General features: G+C 55.9%; 1 protein-coding gene across 1 annotated transcript in view; it reads right to left on the bottom strand.

The window, feature by feature from the left end:
• LOC103668601 overlaps positions 1–21,587 on the bottom strand; it is a 151,814-nt gene that overhangs the window by 109,297 nt on the left and 20,930 nt on the right. Inside the window, exons 10-19 of the mRNA XM_040635322.1 lie at positions 17,978–18,081; positions 15,598–15,763; positions 11,542–11,727; positions 11,258–11,410; positions 9,650–9,794; positions 7,395–7,553; positions 6,739–6,863; positions 3,764–3,958; positions 857–1,012; positions 36–220 (exon numbers count right to left, since the gene is read on the bottom strand). Coding sequence (XP_040491256.1) covers positions 36–220; positions 857–1,012; positions 3,764–3,958; positions 6,739–6,863; positions 7,395–7,553; positions 9,650–9,794; positions 11,258–11,410; positions 11,542–11,727; positions 15,598–15,763; positions 17,978–18,081 — 1,574 coding nt within the window. The remainder of the gene's footprint in view (positions 1–35; positions 221–856; positions 1,013–3,763; positions 3,959–6,738; positions 6,864–7,394; positions 7,554–9,649; positions 9,795–11,257; positions 11,411–11,541; positions 11,728–15,597; positions 15,764–17,977; positions 18,082–21,587) is intronic.

Genomic DNA, 21,587 nt, shown 5'->3' with positions numbered 1-21,587 from the left:
CCACCTCCCTCCTCCAGCTCCAAGAAGCTAGCTACCTGGGCTTGATGTAACCATTCACAGAGAAATCCAGATGCTGCTGGAAGTCGGCAGCCCCTCGGACTCGAATGCTGACGGCGGCCGAGGCGTTGAGAGTCAGCTGGGCTGGAAGGCCGGATATGGTGGGAAAGGTGAGCTCCTGCACTGCCAGGTCCAGCCTCCGGGTCACCTGTACCTCCTGTCCCTGTGGCCAGAGAACCGTCAGGATGCAGGTGACAGCCCTTGGCGTGGGCCAGGCGCGCACCGAGCACACACCACCTTCTTTGATCCTCATGCCAGGGTGGTGGGGGAGGAAGGGACATGATCATTGTGCCCTGTTTCCAGATGAGAAAACTGAGCCCACAGATGAAGTCACCTGGCCAAACCTACCAAACTCTGGTAGAGCAGAGTTCAAACCCAGTCCATTTACTGCGGAAAAGGGTCAGAGGTCAGGGATCCAGGGTGAGTCAGGTAAGGAGGAATGTGGGCCGTTCCCACGATGCAGACCACTTAGTACGGGCCAGGTGCATTTTAAAAGCTTTGTTGCATTTTTGCTGCATTAGCTCATGGAACGCAACAGCCCCATAAAGTAGCAGCTGCTTTCATTGCTGTCATCATTGTTATGTTATCATGCCCGTTCCACAGATGCACAAACCGAGGCCATGACAAGTTAACGCTCCCAAGGAGGTAAGAGGTGGAGCCGTGATTTCAACTTGGGCAGCCTGGCCCGAAATACCATGGTCTTGAGTCTGGAGCGTACTTCAGTACTTTCCCCCAAAGCATCGAAGGAAACAAGACGGGGCCAGCAGGGCAGGGAGGGGCCGAGCCCAGGCTGAGGTACCTTCAGGAGCTTGACTGCCAGCTCGGCCAGGTTCAAGGACTGGCGTTTCACGAGGCTCCCCATCACCCCGCAGTTCACGAAGCTCAGCTCGTGCCCAAACACCTTCACACTCAGCTCACAACGCAGCGCCCGCCGCCCCGCACGCCTCCGGGCCACCTGAGGGAGAACCCAGACCGGTGACCAGGAGCAGGTCTGGCATCTGGACACACGTGGGGGCCCGGGGGAGCGGGAGGGCGAGGTCAAGGGCTTTCGGTGTCTGGAACGTGGCTTGCAAAACTCGTGCCCACAGGCAGACTCCACGGATGTGTTTTCTTTGACCGGCCCCCTGCCTGATGCCCGAGGCAGTGCGTGTGGGAGTGAGTGTTCTCGTCATCTTTGTATTCTGGAATAATCTTAGATTTACAGAAAAGTTGCCAAGAGGGTGCAGAGAGCTCCCACACCCCCCTCGCCCTGTCTCTACTGGCAGCGTCTTTCATGGCCAGCGTTCAGGGAAAGCTAAGAAGCCAACACGGGACGTGCCATTAACAGAACTCCAGACATCAAATTTCACCAGTTTTTCCATTTCGGTTCTCCCTCTGTTCCAGGGTCCAATCCAGGTTGCATACTGCCTTAACTTGTCCCGTCTCTCCCGTCTCCTCTGCTCTGTGACCATTTGTCCTTCTTCGTATTTTTCACAGTGCATATTTTTAAAGACGTATTTATTAATTTGAGAGACAGAGCACGAGCAGTGGGGAAGGGGAGAGGGGGTGGGAGAAGCAGACTCCTCGCTGAACAGGGAGCCCCACACAGGACTTGATCCCAGGACCCCGAGATCATGACCCCAGCTGAAGGCAGACGCTCTACTAACCGAGCCACCCAGGTGCCCCTCACAGTGCATATTTTTTAAAATTTAAATTTGTTTCCAACGTTTAAAAATTAGGAGACTACATATGAAACTCAGAATCTCTGGCTTCTCGAAAAAGAGAAGTTTTGGGGGCACCTGGGTGGCTCCGTCGTTGAGCGTCTGCCTTCGGCTCAGGGCGTGATCCCCACATTCTGGGATCGAGACCCGCATCAGGCTCCTCCGCTGGGAGCCTGCTTCTTCCTCTCCCACTCCCCCTGCTTGTGTTCCCTCTCTCATTGGCTGTCTCTCTGTCAAATAAATAAATAAAATCTTTTTAAAAAATTAAAAAAAGAAAAAGAAAAAAAAAAAGAAAAAGAGAAGTTTTAGCCTGCCTCCCCCGCCACCACAAAAAAGGGCAATAAGAAACCAGAGCTGGATGGTGGCCGCCACTTTTAACCGAGGCATGTGCTTCTCCCAGCTGCCAGTCCCCACCGCTCCCTATCGGCCTTCCAACACTGAGGCCAAGCACTGTTTCCACGATCGCTGTGTTTGTGCTGAATATATCCCGGAATGGGACTCTCCATCTTAAGTGTGAAAATAACAGACAAAAAGGATGCAGATTCTAAGAACAAGTGTTTAGACCCCGCCCACCACTCTCAGTCTCGTTGTTTGCCGGCCCCAGCTCTAGTCCCACAGGCTTTAAAGGCACAGACCATGTCCTGACCATCTTTGCGTCCTTGGGCCCATGGGTTCACACCTGATGATTGGTAAAGTTGTGAACACGTGAGCTAATGCCCCAGCCACTCTCCTCGATCACCCTCAGATGCACATGGCAATGACTTCTTCCAAGAGTGAAAAGGTTGCCAACAACCTCAGTGTCCATCAGAGGGAGAAGAGTCACGTAAAATAGAATTCCCCACCCACAGAATGGGTATTAAAGGACCCCACCACCCACGACCTCCATTCCTGGGTAGACACCCAGCAGAAACACACACACACATTCATCAAAAAGACATGTGCAAGAATGTTCATCGCACTATCTGCAATAACCCAGAAACCGGAAATTATCCGGAAGTCCCCCACAAGTAGGACTGATCAATTCTGCAGCATTCGTACCGTGGGACGTTGCATAGCAGGGAGCACGAACAAAGCATGAACACGTACAGCCGTGTGGATGGATCTCACCCACAAAGCTTAAGCCAGAGAAGCTAGACACACACACAAAATGACACGAGTAGCATTATCCACACTCGCCAAGAGGGAAACAACCTGCAACCCCAACGTCCATCAGCAGGCGAGTGGGTAAGCGCAGTGGATCTACCCACGCCGTGGAAGGCCATTCAGCCGTCGAGAGGGATGGAGGACCGATCCGTGCTACACGGACGAGTCTCAAAATCCGACGCTTGGGGAGCGGGGCCGGACACAACAGGTCACGGGTTGTCCATTTATAGGAAATGTTCACGACAGGACAATCCATAGGGACCCAAAGCAGATGAGTGGTTTCCAGGGGCTGGGGGAAGCCGGGATGGGAGCGACTGTTAATGGGGACGGGGGTCTCCTTTGGGGTGATGAAAATGTCTTCGAATTAGACAGAAGGGGTGGTTACATATCACTATGAACGTGCATATATGTGTCCAAACTTAAATTGTATCCTTGGACCACATGCTGCTTATTATAAGTCGGCGATACGTCCACAGGCTGTTTTTACCAAGTAGAACTCATCAGTGCAGTGAGGAGGCAGACTAGTGATCGTCCTTGGTTGCAGTGGGTAGACGAGAAGAGGGAGGGGCAGGGGGCTCTGGGATGCTGATGACGGTCTGGGCATTGACTGTAAGGATGCGTTCTGTTAGTGGAAATACCCTTAGGACTTGGAGGCTTTTCTAACTGTATGTGATGCTTTGATTGACACGTTCTCACGACAACGCAGGCTAACAGCTGACTACTCAGCTCTGGGCCGGCTACTGCTCCTGTGAGTGTCTGGGGGGGGCACAGGGTCAGAGTTCATCGATGCCCCAGTTCTCAGGCCAAAAGCTCAGGCTGGTGAGGGGAGGGAGCAGGGTGGGTGCAGGTACCCCCCTCCTTACCTTCTCTTGTAGATCTCTCATCTTTCTGGACCTTTCTTCTGGACAGTCAGGGTTGGCTGCCTGTGGTGTAGGTCCTGGTTCTGGCTCTGGGGATTTCTCTGGCTGGGCCTCTCCCTCCTCTTCCTGCCCCCAGAATGACTTCCCACCAAACAGCCTGTGGACGATTTTCTCTGCATTTTCCAGGCGGAGGCCAAGCTGGGAAGAAAAGTCAGGGCTCACTGAGAAGCAGCTCGGTCAGTCGCATGGTCATTCAGAGCTGCAGAGCCGGGGGCTCAAATGGGGGGGGGTCACAGGCTTGGGCAGGGTACTCTGGGCTCCCCAGGGTCCACCTGGACCCAAGCAAAGGGGTACCACCTTTTCAGATCATCGAGTTCCACATCTGCTCGGCAAATGTGGCTCAGCAGAAATTCTTACCGATTCTTTAGGGCCTGGTTCACTTGTCACCACCTCTGGGAAGTCTTCCCTGAATTTCCACGTCAATCCCTTCCCACATTTCTCACCCCCAGAGCAAATCCATCACTCCTTCCTCTGAGAGTCCAGCACAAAATGTCTAGGTCACACTTATGATGTGATCTGTGTGTTTCCCTTGCAAGATCCTGAGCTCCCTGAGAGCAGGGGCCCTTGTCTCATTCACTAGGCATGCCAAAGGCCTGGTTGAGGGGTCATTGTGTGTTGATTTGACTAGGCCACGGGGTGGTCACACATAATTGTGGGTGTTTCTGTAAGAGGTTTCTGAATGAATTTAACATTTTTTTAGATTGATTTATTTTAGAGAGAGAGAGAGTGGAGGAGGAGGTAGGGGAAGAGGGAGGGGGAATCTTAAGCAGACTCCATGCTGAGCTCAAAGCCCGATGCAGGGCTCCATCTCACGACCCCAAGACCACGACCTGAGCCAAAACCAAGAGTTTGATGCTTAACTGACTGAGCTACCCTCACGCTCCTGAATTTAACATCTAAATCAATCAACTGAGTCAGGCAGAGTGCCCTCCGTAATGTATAGGTGGGCCACATCCAATCAGTCGAAGGCATGAATCAAACAAAAGGCAGACTCTCCCCCGACCATGGGGTAATTCCTCCTGACTGCTTCCGAGCTGGGACATCACTTTTTTTTCCTGCCTACAGCCTCAACTGAGACATCAGCTCTTTCCAGGTCTCAAACCTCCAGACTCAAAGTATACTATTGGCTCTCAGACCTTCAGACTCAGACTAGAACTAAGCATCGGCTTTCCTGGTCTCCAGCTTGCTGACCACAGATCTTGGGACCTGTCAGCCTCCATTATCGTGTGGGTCAATTCCTTACAATACATCTCTTCTAGATATAATGCATGCTACTGGTCGTTTCTCTGGAGAACCCTGACTAATACACCTGGCTTGGTTGGTTCTCAAAATCTGATGGGTGAATGAATGAGTCCTTCTTCCTGTCCCTCCTTCCTTCCACCTGCCCATCCATCTACCCATCTGTTCACTCACTCTTTAATCCTTCCCATCTATCTGTCCGCCTATCCATCCATCTGTCCATCCATCCATCCGTCCGTCCGCCTGTCCATCCATCCATCCTTTCATCCTTCCAGCCGCCTTCCCTTCTTTCCGTCTATTGTGCCTTCCATCATTCTACCCCAATGCGTCCAAGAACATTTGTACAGAAATCACCAGAGGGTCAGCCTTTGGCCGACCTAAGCCCATGCACTCAGCTGGCAATGTTTGGACAAGCTCCCTGTTCTCCATAAATCAGAAGGGGTCGGGAGAAGGCAGAGCACCCTCCCTTGAGGAAGCCACAGGAGCCCGGGGAAGGAGACGGAAGGGCGCCAAGGTAATCCATCACTCTTAAATTTGCTGGACACAGGACCTCAGAGATACCGCCTCTTCTGTTGCTGCACCCCACACTCTAGTCTCCACACAACAGCCAGAATGTTCAAAACACGTCACCTCACTCTGCAGCTTAAGATCCTTCCACGACGTGGCCGTGCTCCTCTCTGCCCTCCCGTCTTGTTTCTCCTCACTCCCTGGTCTACTTCTGCTCCTTCGACTCATCAAGTCCTTCCTTGTCTGAGGACCTTTGCACATACTGGTGCCCCTGCCCGGAAGGCTCTTACCCTAGCTCTTTACTGGGCTGCTCATGCTCCTTCTTCAGCTCGCAGCTCAAACTCCACCTTCCCGGACACAGTACTTAGAGTCGCCATTGTTTTATCAACGTGTCTACTCATTTTTATCTGTCTACCTCTCTTGGCAGGGATCACATCTCTCTTGTTGATTGTCATATTCTCAGAGCCTAGCACAGCACCTGGCACATGTCAGTTAGAAAACAGACAGGTGGGTGGGTGGATAAATGTGGATGGATGGATGGATGGATGGATGGATGGATGGGGAAGAGGGAAGGTGGAGAGAGAGGGGTATAATGGCACATTAATGAATAGATGGAGGAGAAGGACAGATGGATGGATGGATGGATGCATGGATGAGAATGGACGGATGGATGGATGGACGGACGGATAGACAGCCAGATGTACAGAGGTATGTAAGAGTAGATATGCAGACAGATGCACGAGTGGGTGGCTACATAGCAGTGTGTGGGGATGACTAGGAGAATAAATGAACAGATGCAGGGGTGAGAGGTTGATAGGGAAATGGGTGGGAGGCAACATAAATGGACGGATGAGAGGGGTGGATGGATGGTACATGAAGGCAAATGGACATACAGCTGGACGGGTGGGCGGCTGGGAGACTAGGTGAGAGGGCAGATGGAGAGAGGAGTGGGAAGGAACAGAGACGAGTGAGATAAGAGACTGATGAGAGGGAGGGATGGGGTGGATAGATGGGTGTACGTGTGGGTAGATGGGTGGAAGGAGTGGGGGTACAAGATGGAGGAGTGGATCAATACAGACAACAGGTGACACGTGGAAAGCTGGGTGGATAGGATCATTTCTGGCCCCGAGTCTAGAAGAGGTCCCAAGAGACTACAGCAGGCCCCCTCTTACCTCCAGGAGGTTGAAGGCATGACCTAGGGCATGGATGGTCAGGTTGGTCGTGGCAGAACGGGGGAGAAAGGAGGCTGGAGAAAAGAGAACGGTCCTCTCCAGGTTGGCCCCCAGGCTGCCAGACACTAGGAGGAGAGACAGGATCAGTACACGCCCCACCCCTCACGGAGCAGCGTCTGGCCGCTGAGGGGCTGTAGCCTGAGAAAGGGTAAGACGTGGTGCGTCCTCTCCAGCAGGACACGTGCCTCAGCCTTAAGCCTCATCACGGGCCCAGGGAAGGCCAGACGGGTCACAAATGTACCCGCACCTGCTCACAGGCAGAGAGGGGGCAGCCGGAGCACCCCACTCTCGGCCCCCAGACCCCCAGGGTCGCTGAGGTAGTTTAGGTGCCTAAGCTAGAACGGGATGCTTCTGGATGCTCTGTTTCATTGTGGTAAGGAGGCGACAGCCCTAGCTTGGTGCCAATCTCCTTGTAACACAGGGGAAAAAGTTCTCCAACTCACAGGCAGGCAACAGAATCGATGCCAATTTACATATAAACAGGTGATATTGGGGAAAGAGTGTCTTTGATGACGTGCCCTCAAGGGTTAGAGCTCCCAGGTCCCCAGGGCTATGTGACCCCAGAGCAGGACAGCAGCTGCCCAGGATGGCCATACCTGAGTTGAAGGTGACATCAGAATAGGATGAGTGTTTCCAGGCCTCCGGCTGGAACTCCCGGCTCAAGATGTCCTCAGGGAGGGCCTCCTGGAGAGCTCGCTTCAGGGGGTCACCGGTCTCCAGAAGCTCCATCAGGTGACTCCACACAAAGGAGCCCACTGGAGTCCGGACATGGCCATCAGGGAGGGGAAGGAAGAGGAGGGAGGGGAGGGATGAATCTGGAGCCGGCACAGCCCAGAGAAAACATCTCCCCCCAAGCCCCTATCCCGAGTCCCGCTATTTCCACATGGCAAGGGCTTCTCAGGAGCTTAGGTAACCACATTTTCTTTCCAGAAATAGTGGGAAACCACAGTGCCTTAAAGGAACTTAGAAATCTAGCCTGTGCACAGCATTCTGACGTGCCTCCCTAAAGGGAAAAGGAGGCATTGTGGGGAAAGCTCTGGCTTAACAGTCAGACCCAAGTCTGAATCTCAGTCCCACCACTCATGAGCTGTGTGACCTCAGGCTGGTTACTCTCCTCTCTGAGGCTTAGTTTCCTCATTTGTAAAAGGAAATAACAGCCCATCTCCCAATACTTTTTGTGCAGATGAGTCAAGAGGAAGCCTGAACCCAAAGACCTGAGTATCTTTCAGGATTGGGAAAGGGGTGACACGCAATTCATAAAGGGGACCCTCCAGGCTCTCTGGGGGAGTAAAAACCAAATGAGAGCACCAACGGGAANGAGTCCAACGAGGAATATTAGAGTCTAACCGGGAACCCCGAATCCTCTTGGTTGTCCCAGGCTCTCAGAATGCCCAACAGAGAGCTTCTAGAACAATCCACCAAGGAACAGAGTGGACTCTGGCTTTTATTGCCATTGGGCAACACAGGCCTGGTACTCCAGGGCCTCCATCGAGGCGGAGCCCTTTGGCTGATCCCCTGGTGACAGGGCTTGGCTCAGTGGCCCACTTGATGCAAACAGCCTGCTCCCCCCTCCCCATCCCACACAAATCTCATCCCATCCCCGAAACGGCCAACAAACGGTTGCATCTTCTAGCAGCACCATTTCTTTAGAAGGTAATGCAGCACTATCACAGACTTTTAAATGGGTACACCCTGCAACTTGGCTACCTGTCCTCTGGAAAATTAACCTATGGCTAGATTAGCACAAGGTCTCAAAGGTGGATGTGCAGAGAGGTTCATTTTACTGGTTGTCTCTCATGGCAAAAACCCAGAAATGACCAAAGTGCCCATCAGTGGGGACGGGTAAGGTGGATGATGGTGCAAGCTCCCAGCAGGATATCACGTAGCAGGAGATAAGAGTCGCCGTGCCCCGATGTGGAAAGAGCCCCCAGAAACACCAAAGGCACAAAGCAAGGAGCACAACAGCAAGCATAATATGATCCTGAGTTGCGGCTGTTTAGGACATACGTAGACGCGCTCGTCTGGGCACTGCAAGTTCTGCTGGGTTACACGAGAGAACTGCTCGCAGTGAACGCCTTCAGGAAATGGGACTTGAGGGCCAGGGGAAGAAGAAGGTAGGCTTTAATTTTCCATTTCCACTTTCCTGCCTGCTTTGAAACTTTAAACAGCCACACACACAGCTTAATTAAAATGTTCTAAACGTCTTTGCATATGAACTCAGCTTATGCTCCCTCTATGAGGGAGGGAGTATTATCATCCTCATTTCACAGACGTAGAAACAGAGGCTCAGAGAGATTTAGTAACTTGTCTAAAGGCACACAGGTAGGAAGTGGCTGAGCTGGGATGTGAATCCAGGCTGTTGGGCTCCAGGCAGTCAACTCACTGTCCATCATGCAAAAAATTTTTGAAAATCAGGGGAACTTATTTTTTGAAGTTTCACTTTTAGGTTTAGGAAATATGGCCCGAGGCCCCTGTTTAAAGGAATCTCTCTGACCCCAGAAGGGATCTGAGATTCGCAGACACCATCCCTCCTCTGTCTCGGGTTTCCCTTCCAGGTACTAGGTCACGAGCTGGCCAGAGCTACAAGGGAAGCCAGCGACTTCCGTCCTTTTTTACAGATGAGAAAACAGAGGACCAGAGAGGAGAAGCAACTTGTGCAAGGTCATCCAACTGCCATACATGTGAGGTGGGGGCACACGAGGCTACTCGGTCGGGGGGGGGGGGAAGGGAGAACGGGAAGGGGTTAGGAGAGCACCTGAGGGGCGGAAGGGGAGCACGCGCCCAAACCCTGCACCCAGCAGGAGGCTCCAAGCCAGCCCCAGCACCCCTGCGCCCCGCTGCCACTGCTCACCCTGGGTGGACCGCTCAGCTGCCTGGGTCCGCCGCACCTGCGCGAACACCTCCTCGCCAGGGCATCTCATCAGGGCCAGGTAGGCGCTGATGCGGATCTCGGCATCCTCCTCAGGGGCTTGGTACAGACGGGAGAGTGCAGATCGCTGGCTTGGGCAGAGTAAAGGCCATTATGTGGGGCCCGTCCACCCCCATCCCCCTCCACCCAGGAGCACGAGGTCCCCGAGCTGCTGTGGCTCCACTTCTCCCAAAGTCGCAAAGTCTCCACTGCAGGAGGCCTCCCTGACATGCTCATTTGTGGGCTGGTTGTGGGAGGCGGTAGGGTCACTGCTAAGCCCACCCTCCCCCAGCCCCAGCCCAGAGGTTCGCCGATTTCCACAGGTGACAACAGGAAAATACACGGGTATGGCTGCATTCCAGTAAAAATGTATAAAAACAGCTCAGTGCCTGACACACAGGAGATGTTTCCTAAAGGGCTTGGCTTACCCTGCCCCCCCCCCGCCCCGCTGCAAGCCACCTTCCTCACCCTGTGATGTTGTCCCTCAGCACCTGCTGGTTTCCTTCATAGCACAGCCGCCCACCCATCCACTCTTCTAGAAATATTTACTGAGCACCTCCTATGTGCCTGGCACCATGCTAGGTGACAGGAGCAAAACACACCCAGCTCCTGTCCACCGAAGCGTTCGTTCTAGCGCAGGAAGACTGACAGCACACAAGGTTAGGATGTGAAATATACAAACATCAGGTACTAAGTACTAAAGAGGGAAAAACTGAGTGGGGAAGCAATGTCAGGGGAAACGCCAAGGAGGGCCTCACGGTGAGAGTGATTTTTCAACAAAGACCTACAGGAAGTGAAGAAGTGAAGCCTGGGGATGTCCAGGGGAAGAGCATCCCAGGAAGGGAGACGAGCACATGCAAAGGGCCTGTGGTAGAAGTGGGCCTGGAGTGTTTGAGGAACAACAGGCAGCCCGGCATGGCTGGAGAGCAGTGGGGAGCCAGGGAAGTAGGAGATGAAGCCACGAGGTGCTGAGCGGGCCCGTGGTCAGACCACACAGGGTCTGCTCAGTCACTGTCAAGACTTCGGCTTTGACTCACGGTGAGGGGGGGAGCCACTAGTCCAGGGGTCAGCAAACTTTTTGGCAAAGGGACAGATGGTAAGTTTTTCTGGCTTTGCGGGCCATGCTGTGTCTTCTGCCACCGCTCAACTCTGCAGCTATGGCGAGACAGCGGCCCCAGACAGCATACAGACGAGCGGGCACGGTGGCGTTCCAGCAAAGCGCCGGGTACTCAACAGGCAGCAAGCGAGGCTGGGGACGAGGTCCAGAGCTCGCTGCCCCCCGAACTAGAGAGTGTGCAGCTCAGGATGGCCTTGGTATGGTTTGCAATCATACACTTGTCGCGTGTTTACTGGACAAGCACCTGCCTCCCCCCAGCCACGAGCTCCGGGAGAACAGAGAACTGCACACGTGTCCACACCAGTGCCCAGCACACAGCAGGTGCTCAGTAAACGTGTGACGAATGAACGAACAAAGAGGTGAATTAACAAACAGTGGTTCAAATCCCACTGGCCCCCAATCGTCTCCCCAGCCAACGACACACAGGAGCTCACGTCTGCAGAGCAAGGGACCCTCCGGAAGGCCTGGATGGCCCCCAGCCGGACCTCGGGGGGGCAGCTCCTCTGGGACGCACAGGAGCCCAGTGTGGGGGTGAGAGCTGCGGCCGCCAGGCCCACGTTGCCAATCGCCTTCAGCACGAGCTGGAGCTGGAACGAGATGGCAATGAGGCCTCGAGGCCTGGTTGGGGTGCTCACCCCACCCACCCCCACAGCCTAGGGCTCCCTGGCATGGCTCAGGCCCCACCAAGGGGCTGTGCCTGGATGCCACTTGTCCTCACCTGCTCAGCATCCGGCGGCTCCAGGAAGGTGCAGTTGGCACCCAAGGCCTCTCCCAGGATCCTCACGAGGGAGCCGACACCAGGCAGGTGTCCACAGGGCCCATCCAGGGAGGCACAGAGGTTGTGCGCCAGGGCCGAGATGCCAAGGAAGGCACTGGGGCTGGTCCCCGAGGTCTGCAGGAGTGGCTGGGGACAGAAACCGGCCCCCACCCGAGCCGAGAAGGCTGGTGAGTGGTCCTTCACAGGCCTTGCCACGTACAGATGGGCCCCCACCCTGGCTGCACACAGATTCCTCACAAGACAGAGGCCTGAGCCCCCCATCCTGAGTGGGATCTGTCCATGGGGGCCTTCCTAAAGCACCCAGGTAGCCCTCTGTGTGTATCAAGGAGGGAGGACCGTGTCATTGGGCTGACCCGGGGCGGGGCACTTGGCAAAGTCTGGAGACAGTTTTGCCTGTCACATCTGAGAGGCAGACTTGCTGGCATCCAGCGGGTAAAGAGCAGGGCTGCTGCCACAGGCCCTCTATGTGGGGGGACAGCCCCCACGGAGAACAGCCCACCCCCCACGTCAACAGTGCCAATGTTGAGAACCCCTGGGCTCGGTCACCAGTTTGGAGGAGCGAGGTGGGGGTGGTGTCGTCTTCTGAGCAGAACACGGTGGAGTGGCCGGAGGCATTAGGGTAAATGGTTAGCAACCATCCCACCCAGGGGAAAGAGCAAGTCCTCGGTGTAGCTTGCCAGTTCCCGTGGTGTAAATGCTCCCACCGCGCTCTCTCCTGACTCACTGCAGAGGAGCGGGAAGAGCCCAGGTCCGCAGGGAGCAGCGGCCACGCGGCAGGTGCACGCACAGCCTGCACACAGAAGCCCAAGGGCAGGGATGCGGTGCAGGGACAGAATTAGGACTCGATTCTCTTACTTTTGCATGTGTGAACTCATCTGGGTGGTACGTGTGGGTGTGCACGTGTACCCCAGCACACACGGATATCCTGGGGCACCTGTCCCAGGGCATGTGCGTGCACATGCTCGAGTGTGTCCCCGTGTGTGTGCGCATGCGCGTGCCAAGATCAGGGTGTGCCCTGTGTGTATACATGCGTGTCCTGATGTGTGTACGTGCACGTCCCAGCGTATCCTGGGGTGCAGTGTGTACCCAGGTGTGGGTGCATGTCCCCACTTGTCCCTGTGCGTATCCTGAGGGGGGATGTACATACATGACACGTCTGCGTGTGGACATCTACACGTTCAGGTACGTGTGTGTGCGTCCTGGTGTGTGTGTCTCCATACATCTCGGCGTGTGTGCGCGCCCTGGTATGTGAGTCTCCGCGTGGGTGCTTCCTTCATGAGGCGAAGGCGATGTGTGGCTCGGAAACGCACATGCACCGTTATTCTAGATTGGGCAAGTGAAAACAAACCCTCCAGGTTTTCTGCAGACAGAGGAGGGAGCACAGGGGTTGTGCAAACTAGAGAGAAGCCATCCAAGCACGTGGAGGAGGGCTCCCCGCCTCTTCCAGCTCTGCCCCAGGAAGGCTGCCGAGGGTAGGCGGGGCGGACTCAGGTCCTCCCGCACCGGATGGAGCCAGAGGCGCGGGGGAGCCCTACGGGGAAGGCTGGGCGGCTGGAGGCACTCGGGGGACCCGGACGGCAGGGCCGGCTCAGGCCAGGGCTCCCGGAGCAGGCCAGACAGTAATGACCCTGTCGGGTGGACGGCTGTCCCGGGGGTCTGCCCCGAACTGCCCACCTTCCCAGACTTCACAAGAATCAGAACCCCAGCTCCTAGTGAAAGATCTCTCGCTTAAGAAAGCTTTGATGACGCTTCGATGAAAAGTCTGCTTAAAATGTTCTCGCTCTTGTAATTTTTTAAAGATGAAAAGATAAAATCATCCCTAAGCCTCGGACCCTCATACAGCTGATTTCCCTTTTCCAAGGGGACTTGAGCGCTCACTTATCTTGCCCCCAACCGACCTTCCCCCAAAAGGCCAAACCACTAAGCTGGTAGAAAAAACAGGAAGCGGCCCCACGCTGGGGAGGTGAAGCGCCAGCTCGGAAAGATGCTAGGCTGCACTTCGCAAGGCAGGAACGTCCGCCCCTGTTCCTCCAGAGACACCGTTAAGACAAGAAACGGCAAAGAGGGAGAATGCGGCCCAGAGCGGAACAGAGGCCGCGCACGCACGCACATCTCGGACGAGTGTCATGAAGAATACAGAAGAAAGAAGCCAGACTCCAGGGGCGCCTGGGTGGCACAGCGGTTAAGCGTCTGCCTTCGGCTCAGGGCGTGATCCCGGCGTTCTGGGATCGAGCCCCACGTCAGGCTCCTCCGCTGGGAGCCTGCTTCTTCCTCTCCCACTCCCCCTGCTTGTGTTCCCTCTCTCGCTGGCTGTCTCTATCTCTGTCGAATAAATAAATAAAAATCTTTAAAAAAAAAAAAAAAAGCCAGACTCCAGGTGCACATGAGTTCATGGGGTAAAGGTCAAGAGCAGGCAAAACCGAGCGATGGCCAGAAAGGTCAGCATCTCTGTGACCTTTGGCGTCATGGACGGGGAGGGGCATGAGAAGTGAGGAGGAAGCGGGAAATGTCCTCTGATCCTCTCCTAGGAGTGGCTGGGCAGGTGTAAAACCGTCCAACAGGGCACTTTAGAGTAATGCAGTCTCCTGATTGTGTAGTTTAATGTGTAATTTAAGACACGCACCCCCTCCCTGCGACAGGGTACCCTGGTTGGGACCGTGCAACAGACGGGGCGTGTGGGGAAGGTGTTGGGATCTGAACCACTAGAGTTTGGTTCCATCAGTCTCTCGGATGTGAGAAGTACACCCTGGGGACGTTGGCGTTGACTGTGGGGAACTGAGCCACGGAAACATGGGAACTCTGTACGAGGCTTCGAAACGCCTCTGAACACCTAAAATGACTCCACGGTAAAAAGTGTATAAAATACTCTCTTACCTGCCTCCCATCTCCCTCCTCCGTCCTTATCTTCCCCCCTCCCTCTTTTTCCTGGCCCTTCACCCCTTCCTGTCCCCACCCCTTCCAGGCTGCAAAAAGCAAGCCTGCACCCCCAGTACAGGCCCGGCAGGCACCTGGCACGCACACATCTTTGCGGACCAGACCGGAGAATGAGCAAACCCGTCCAGAGGGGTGCGAGTTCTGGTCTGGAGGACAGGTGAGGCAGGTGACGAAGATCGTGGGCTCTATGAGCCGGGGGAGCCCGCCGGCTCTGCCCACCACATATCCCTGACCCAGGGTCACAGCAGCGACACCTGCCACATGCATGACACTTGGCCCACATCCCAGCTCCTCAATCTACAGAGGCTCCCTATATGTTACCCCCACCAGACGATGGGGAAACTGAGGCACAGAAAAGTTTAGTGCCTGGCTGGAGGTCCTCGTGGTCAGGGACAGAGCTGGATCCGAATTTGGATCACCCCTGCTCCCCGCCGGTGTCCTCTGAACCGTCGCCCACCACCAGCCCGGCACAGCAGGGTGAGGAGTGACGAGGGACGGGGCCCCCAGGGCAAGTGAGGACACACCCCGTGGAGAAGGGGCAGCAGCTGCCTCACCTCAGGCCAGCTGCCAGCCTCCTGGGGCCTCAGTTTCCTGCAACACGGGCGCCATCAACGCACCTCCTCCCAGAGGCCTCGTCAGGGTTAACCAAGACCTCCAGGTTGTTGCAAATCCTCGGCCTACCTTCACACGCATTCCTGGGCCTCAAAACTCAGCAGACTTACTTGTTCACGACAACGAGAGCAGCTCTCATGTAAAGTGCTCAGACGCTGTGCCAGACTCCGGGAGAGTCGATTCATGGGCATCACCAGCCCAGGAGGCAGGTACTTGTTTCAACCCCGTCTCCCAGATCAGAAAACGGGCTCAGAGAGCTTAGGTCACTTGCTCAGCATCACACAGCTGGGGGGAACACTGTTGAGACTCAAACCCAAGATCTCTCTGCTCTGTCCCCACAGGTACCAGGAGGGGCTGGCAAAAAGCCCGGAGAGAAGGTCACCCCCTGCATCCATCAGCAGCCCAGGGGGGAAGGATGACACGGGGCCGGGTGGGGGAGCAGGGACTCACCAGCAGCGTGTGGACCATGGCATCCGTGGGCTGCGGGACGAAGGCCAACGACCAGAGCCATGCCTCTATCTCGTCCGCCTCCACCTCCCCGGACACGATGAGGTCCTTCATGAGGCCCACACAGGCCTCGGTGCCACAGGACGGCAGGGCGTCCACCAGCGGTGGCCTGAGATCAAGAGACACCGAGGGACGTCACGGAGTGGCTCACCTGCGGAGCGCCTTCCAGGCCTCATGCCCAGGCTGACTCCGGTCATCCCGGGAACACTTGGAGGCTCCCAGAAGTGTGACGGGCACGTGTCCGGGATCACACACCTTGGAAAGGGCCGAGCCAGGCCTGGGACCTTTTAGGGCCCACAGGGACAAGAGCAGCCAGTCCAAATCCTGGCAGGTCTGCCCACCCTAGGAAACAGCGGCTTCGGGGAACACGAGCCCTGCCCACTGCTCTGCTAACAGCTGCCACAGTCACCAAGGAGCAAGGACCTGCCATCGAACAGGAACCAAGAGCTGACAGGTTGCTGCTACTGCTCTGCCCCCAAGGTCAACATCAGGAGTCTTCTTTGCTTTTCTGAGACCGCAGCAAGGTTCAGAAGCTCAGAAAAGGTTTGTAACTTCTATGCAACGGTGGCTCTGAGTAGGGACGTGACCGAATGGGAGGAGGGTCCCCGGGGCACAGCAGAAACGGGAGGCACCATGAGCCAGCCAGGTGCACAGCTGTGGGTGGACAGGGCCACCCACCACCTGGATGACTGATACCTGTGACTGCGGAGGACCCAACACCCCACCCCGACCCACATACACACCCTCTGCCTGTAAACGGTCTCTGGCCTCAGTTTGCTCATCTAGAAAATGGGAATGCTGATGAATGAGCCTGCCCTGTCATACCCGGGAGGCCCTGGGAACACAGAGGTCACTTCGTCTGAGTAACATCCTTCCTGTTCTTCCCACCTCCCACCCTCGTACCTCCTCTTTTCCCTAAAGCTTTGGGCCCCAGGGAACCACGCTCAGGCCAGAAGTGGAGGCAGCAGGGGCAAGAGAACTCCAAGAGGATCTGTCTTCACAGCAACTCCTGGATTTGGGATGGGTCTCCCGCCTCCCTGACTCCCACCATCTACGTGGACACGTGAGACATGGGCTTGTAGGAAAATCCCGAGCAGCGGGCAGGATGTACGTCACCGAGGAAGCAGGCAGTTCCTCCCAAAGACTCCAGGCCTTGCTTACATCAGACACAATTACGACGTGCCTAGTCCAACATCACTTCTCTCTAAGCCCATAGGTACCAGATGGAGAAGCCCAGACCACCTGGGTTCAAATCCCAGCTCTGCTGTGTGACTCTAGGCCAGTCTCCTAACTCCTCTGTGTCTTGGCTTCCTTCCACAAGCGTAAAGTAGGACTATAATCAAGCCACCTACCCCACAGTGTCCTAGTGGAGTTAAATGAGAGAACACAGGGCACCATGTGGCTCAGGAGGTTAGGCGTCCAACTTTTGATTTCGGCTCAGGTCATGATCTCGGGGTCGTGAGATCAAGCCCCGTGTTGGGCTCCGTGCTCAGCATGAAGCCTGCTTAAGAGACTCTCTCCCCCTCTGCCCCTCTCCACGCATTCTTGGTCTCTCTCAAATGAATATACAAATAATTCTTTAAAAACATAAAAATAAAAATAAATGAGAGAATACAGAGAGAGGGTTTCAGAAGCAGCCTGACCATGCCTTAGCCGTTCGGTGCTGCACTCATGCAGTTAGACATTTGGTAATGCTGATTTTGCAGGGTTTTTTCTTCCTTTCATATTTTGGAGCCGATAACCTTTTTGAGATATTTTCGAAAGCCTTTGAGAAAGTCCCCGACGTCTGGATCTCAGGGGCCTGGAGAGTGGCTAGACTTCGGGAAGGAGCCCCAAGCTTCTCCTGCCCCCCACACAGCCCTGAGCTCACAGAGCTCCTCGGACACCTCCCCCTTGGCACCCGGGGTCTCTATGCACCCCCTTGCTGGCCCCACATCAGCAGAGTCCAGGTGGTGGGATCCCAGCCTGGCCGGCACCCCACCCACGGGCAGAAGGGTACCCAAGGCACATTGGAATGCTAATTCCAGCTCTGCCAAGAGGGTCCCAGTCTGGGGAGAGAACAAAGACTGTATTTATTCTGCCGGCCCTTCAGCTTTAGTCCCAAGAGGGCTCGGCCCGTGGGAACCTCCAAGCTCCCCGCTTAATCTCCTTCTTGGCAGCCATCCCCAGACTGAAGGACAAGGCAATATCCCAGGGATGAGAGGAGAGGAGATATTACCATCCAGCCCTCAGTGGGGACCTGGGACAGTGTCAAGACCACCCAGCCCCCCCAGGACCACCAGCCAGCTGCTGGTCCCCCTCCTCCCCACAGAAAGGTCCTTACCAGTTGTCCCGGCATTTAAAGGAAGACTGTTGCCAGACTTCCATCAGCTCATCTGGGGAGAGGCCCTGGAGCTCAGACACCAGCGTCAGGAACAGTTCTGCGGCCTGGGAATCAGAGGGGGGCAGCGTGAGAGACCGGGCAACCCAGCAACCCGGGGGCAGGGGTGCAGGGTCATCTCAGCCATTCCCCTGCCTTTGCGCAGGACTGCAAAGAAAGTGGGAAATGCATTAGCACCTTCGACCTAAGGTGTCCTGGGACCCAGTGAAATGAGGCCACGTGCCTAGGTTTCTGTCCACGGAATCCCTGGCACGCAGGCTGGCCCATTATTCTTCTTTGACAAGCATTTATTAGGCACCTAGTATGTGCTGGGCCCTGTACTAGGGGCTAGGGACACGGCGGGGAGAAAAACAGACACGATACCTGCATTTGTGGGCTTTACGCTCTAATGAAAGCTCAGTAATTGTTCACCACGGCCACGATCTAGTTATTACAAGGAGTCTTAGCAGATTTCATACAGTAAGGTGGCAATCTTTCCTGACATTTTCAACGAAAAAAATATACGAGTGAGAAAAGGAACTGAAAAACGAGGACGTTTTTCAGAATTACGAGCAGCGATGGCTACGAATGGCTTTGCGGGTTCTGTCTCTTGTCTGCAGGCCTGACCAGCACAGCCTCTGAGGGTCCAAACACGCCCAAGGAAATAAAGGGCTGTATCCAGAGCACGCACTCCTTAGATTTTAAGAGATATATGGTTTGGTCCTGGCTCCCTGCTGGCAGCCCCCTTGCTTTCCCCAGGCTTGGCCAAGGCCAGGACTGAGCAACCCCTCCCACCCCCACACCCAGCCAGCCAGGTCCCCAGGACTACCCTGGGGGTCTGGGAGCAGCATGTCTCGCTTCGGGCCTCCCGTGCCGTGAGCGGTGGGGACCCAGTTCCCGGGCACACAGCTCCGCTCAGCAAGACACAGGCTGCAAACCAGGCCCCTCACAGGCCAGCTCAGCCTATCCCCCTCTCCTCCCAGCACGACTCTGGGGGGTCCAGGCAGCATTCCCGTAACATGCCTTCTGTCAGCGGAGCTGGTGGCTACCCTTAGCTCTGCCTTAGCTTCCTTGTGCAGGACACCCAAGCCAGCCCCTTGTGCGGGGAGTGACTGCCACCATCGAGGCTGGCCCCGACTGCTGTCGGCCTTACAGACTCTCTGACCCCCAGCTGGGGGCAGCTGCCCAGGGGCCTCTCGATTCCAGGCCTGCTGCCCACCTTCTGGATGGGCTCAGCTCCACTTCCTTCCAGCTGGGGGCTGCCTTTCCCCAGCAACACCCAAGATTCTCTGGGCTTTTAAGCCCTCCGGCAAGGATGCATACTGCTGTGCCTGGCCAGGTGCTCCTCCTCCTCCAGGTAGGCCTCCAGCCCCAAGTGTTGGCATCAGGACTAGCTTTCCAGAGCCAGGCATGGCAGGAAGGATCTCAGCAGTTCATCCCGGTTTCCCCTCCAGCAGGGAGAGAAGGGGAAAGCCTATGCACTAATACCAAGAACACGCGATACTACCACGACCAGCAGCGGTCGCTTCGCACGGAGCCTCTGCGTGTTGCCAGGCACCGGTCTAGGCCATGTGTGTGCAGGGTCTCATTTGACCTTCGTGACACCCTATGGGGAACGGCTGTCACTATCCCACTTAGCAGAGAAGATTCGAGACTCTGAGCAGTGAAGTCAGGTGCCGGTGGTCTCAGCACTGAGTCAAGAACTGAACTCAGGCCACTTAGCTCCCAAACCCACACTCTTCACCAGTGTCCTCTGGCCCGGTGGGAGGTGGGGGTGGTAGGGGGATAACAAAACAAACAAACAAACAGAAAAACACAAGGAAAAGGAAAGCCGGATTTGTAGCCTCTGCTGACGTCCAGGGTGCCAATACTCCCACTGTGGCCCCTCTCCAGCTGTCCACATGCTGTCCCTGGACGCAGACTCGGGCAGAGCAGCATGGAGGCGCCAGAGCACGTCCTATTTCCACGTGCAGCGACGGCAGGTGCAAACGACCTTCAGTGTGGGGTCACAGGCAAGCGGCAGTTTTGAGGACTCACTACCTTTGGGTCTAGTGGAACTTATTTCTAATTCAATCATTGATAATGGCTGCATTTAACCACCAGCCTGCAGGGTTCCTACCGTCAGCTCTCGTACACCACGGTCCACACCGTCTCTCAAACACTTGGCTGTACACAGTTGGCATTTAATAAAGACCCGTGCGTTGGGCTCCCTACTCTTAGAATACCAGATGGCAACCATGAGCCATGCCCTCTCCCTGGCATCCTCCCTGCTGGTGGTGGCAGGGGGGCAGCCGACCCACCCCTGCTTCTCTCAGGGCCTCCTCCCGCCTCACCCACTGATGCTCGTGGCTACGCAGCCCGCTGCCCCCCACGTCGAAGCTCCTGGGCCTCTCTGCGGAGGGTCAGGCTGGGGAATTTGCTCTCTATTGAACACAGAGTCCTGGTTTTGTTTCCAGACTGAAAAAAACAACCTTGTCTCCTGCCCACCAACAATGGGGAGGGGCAAGGGCATTCCACGCTGAAGCCAGGGTGGCCGATCCCCCAGGCAACCAGGCGGGGCCCTCTCAGCCCCCCGGGGGGCCCAGGAGGTGCTTGGTGTGCACTGAGGCATCCCTGAAAAGCCATTTTCAGGAACAAGGTCCTCAGCAACTCACCCCCAGCGCGGGGCACCTCCCTAGTGAGAACCATTTACTTCCTTTCTTGGGCTATAAATACAGAGCCCCCGCCCTGGGCCCTCGGGGCCCGCCTTGCCGGGACCATCTCCCCGGGGAGATGCCCGTGGGGGTCAGAGTGCGCTCCGGAGGCCAGACGGGAGGAAGCGGGCCTGTGCTGTGGCCGCCCAGCGCGCCCTGCATATCAGCAGCACGATGGTTAGCGCCTGGGCTGCAGAGCGGCCGTTCTCAAAGCGGGATACCGGGCACCACCCGGAGACACTTTCAGGGGTCACAATTGGGGAAAGGGTGCCACTATCAGCCTACAATGCACAGGATGGCCCCCACAGTAAAGAACGATCCGGCCCAAGGCGCCAGTCGTGTCAAGGTAGGAACCCCGCTGTGGGGCCAGGCTGCCTAGGGCGACAGCTGGCCCTGTCAGTTACCGGCCGGTGGCCGGGAGGACCCCCTCGTGAGGCAGATGGCCCCTTGGCTGTGGGCTGCTCTCTGACTCCCACGAAAGCCCCGGGTGAGGCCCACTGGATCGAGAAGCTGGGAGCCCGGCTCCTGGAACAGCGACGACCCAGCTGCAGGGGTGTCTGCTGCGCATCAATCCTCGCACAGAATGCACAGCGTGTGCACGCGTGTGTGCGCGTGCGTGCAACATGCACTCAGTGTCCACGTCTCGAATAGTCTGGGTTCAAGATATTCAACTACACGTTTAACACGTAGTCGAGACTATCGTGTAGTCTATGTATTCAACATACTATAAAAATACGTGCTGCCTCAGTGTCTGTCTGAATCCGGTCCTTCTCTCCTCACCTCCCACCCGCCACCCCAGACCACCCTCCTTCCTGTCATGTCCCCCCCCACATTGCTGCAACAGCTCTTAGCGGGGCTCTGGCATCCACCTGGCCCTCAGT

Source organism: Ursus maritimus, unplaced genomic scaffold (genome assembly GCF_017311325.1).
Source record: "Ursus maritimus isolate PB19 unplaced genomic scaffold, ASM1731132v1 scaffold_2, whole genome shotgun sequence".
NCBI lineage: Eukaryota > Metazoa > Chordata > Mammalia > Carnivora > Ursidae > Ursus > Ursus maritimus.
The sequence above is the reverse complement of the archived record's forward strand: the minus strand, read 5'-3'. Positions and strand labels throughout refer to the sequence as shown.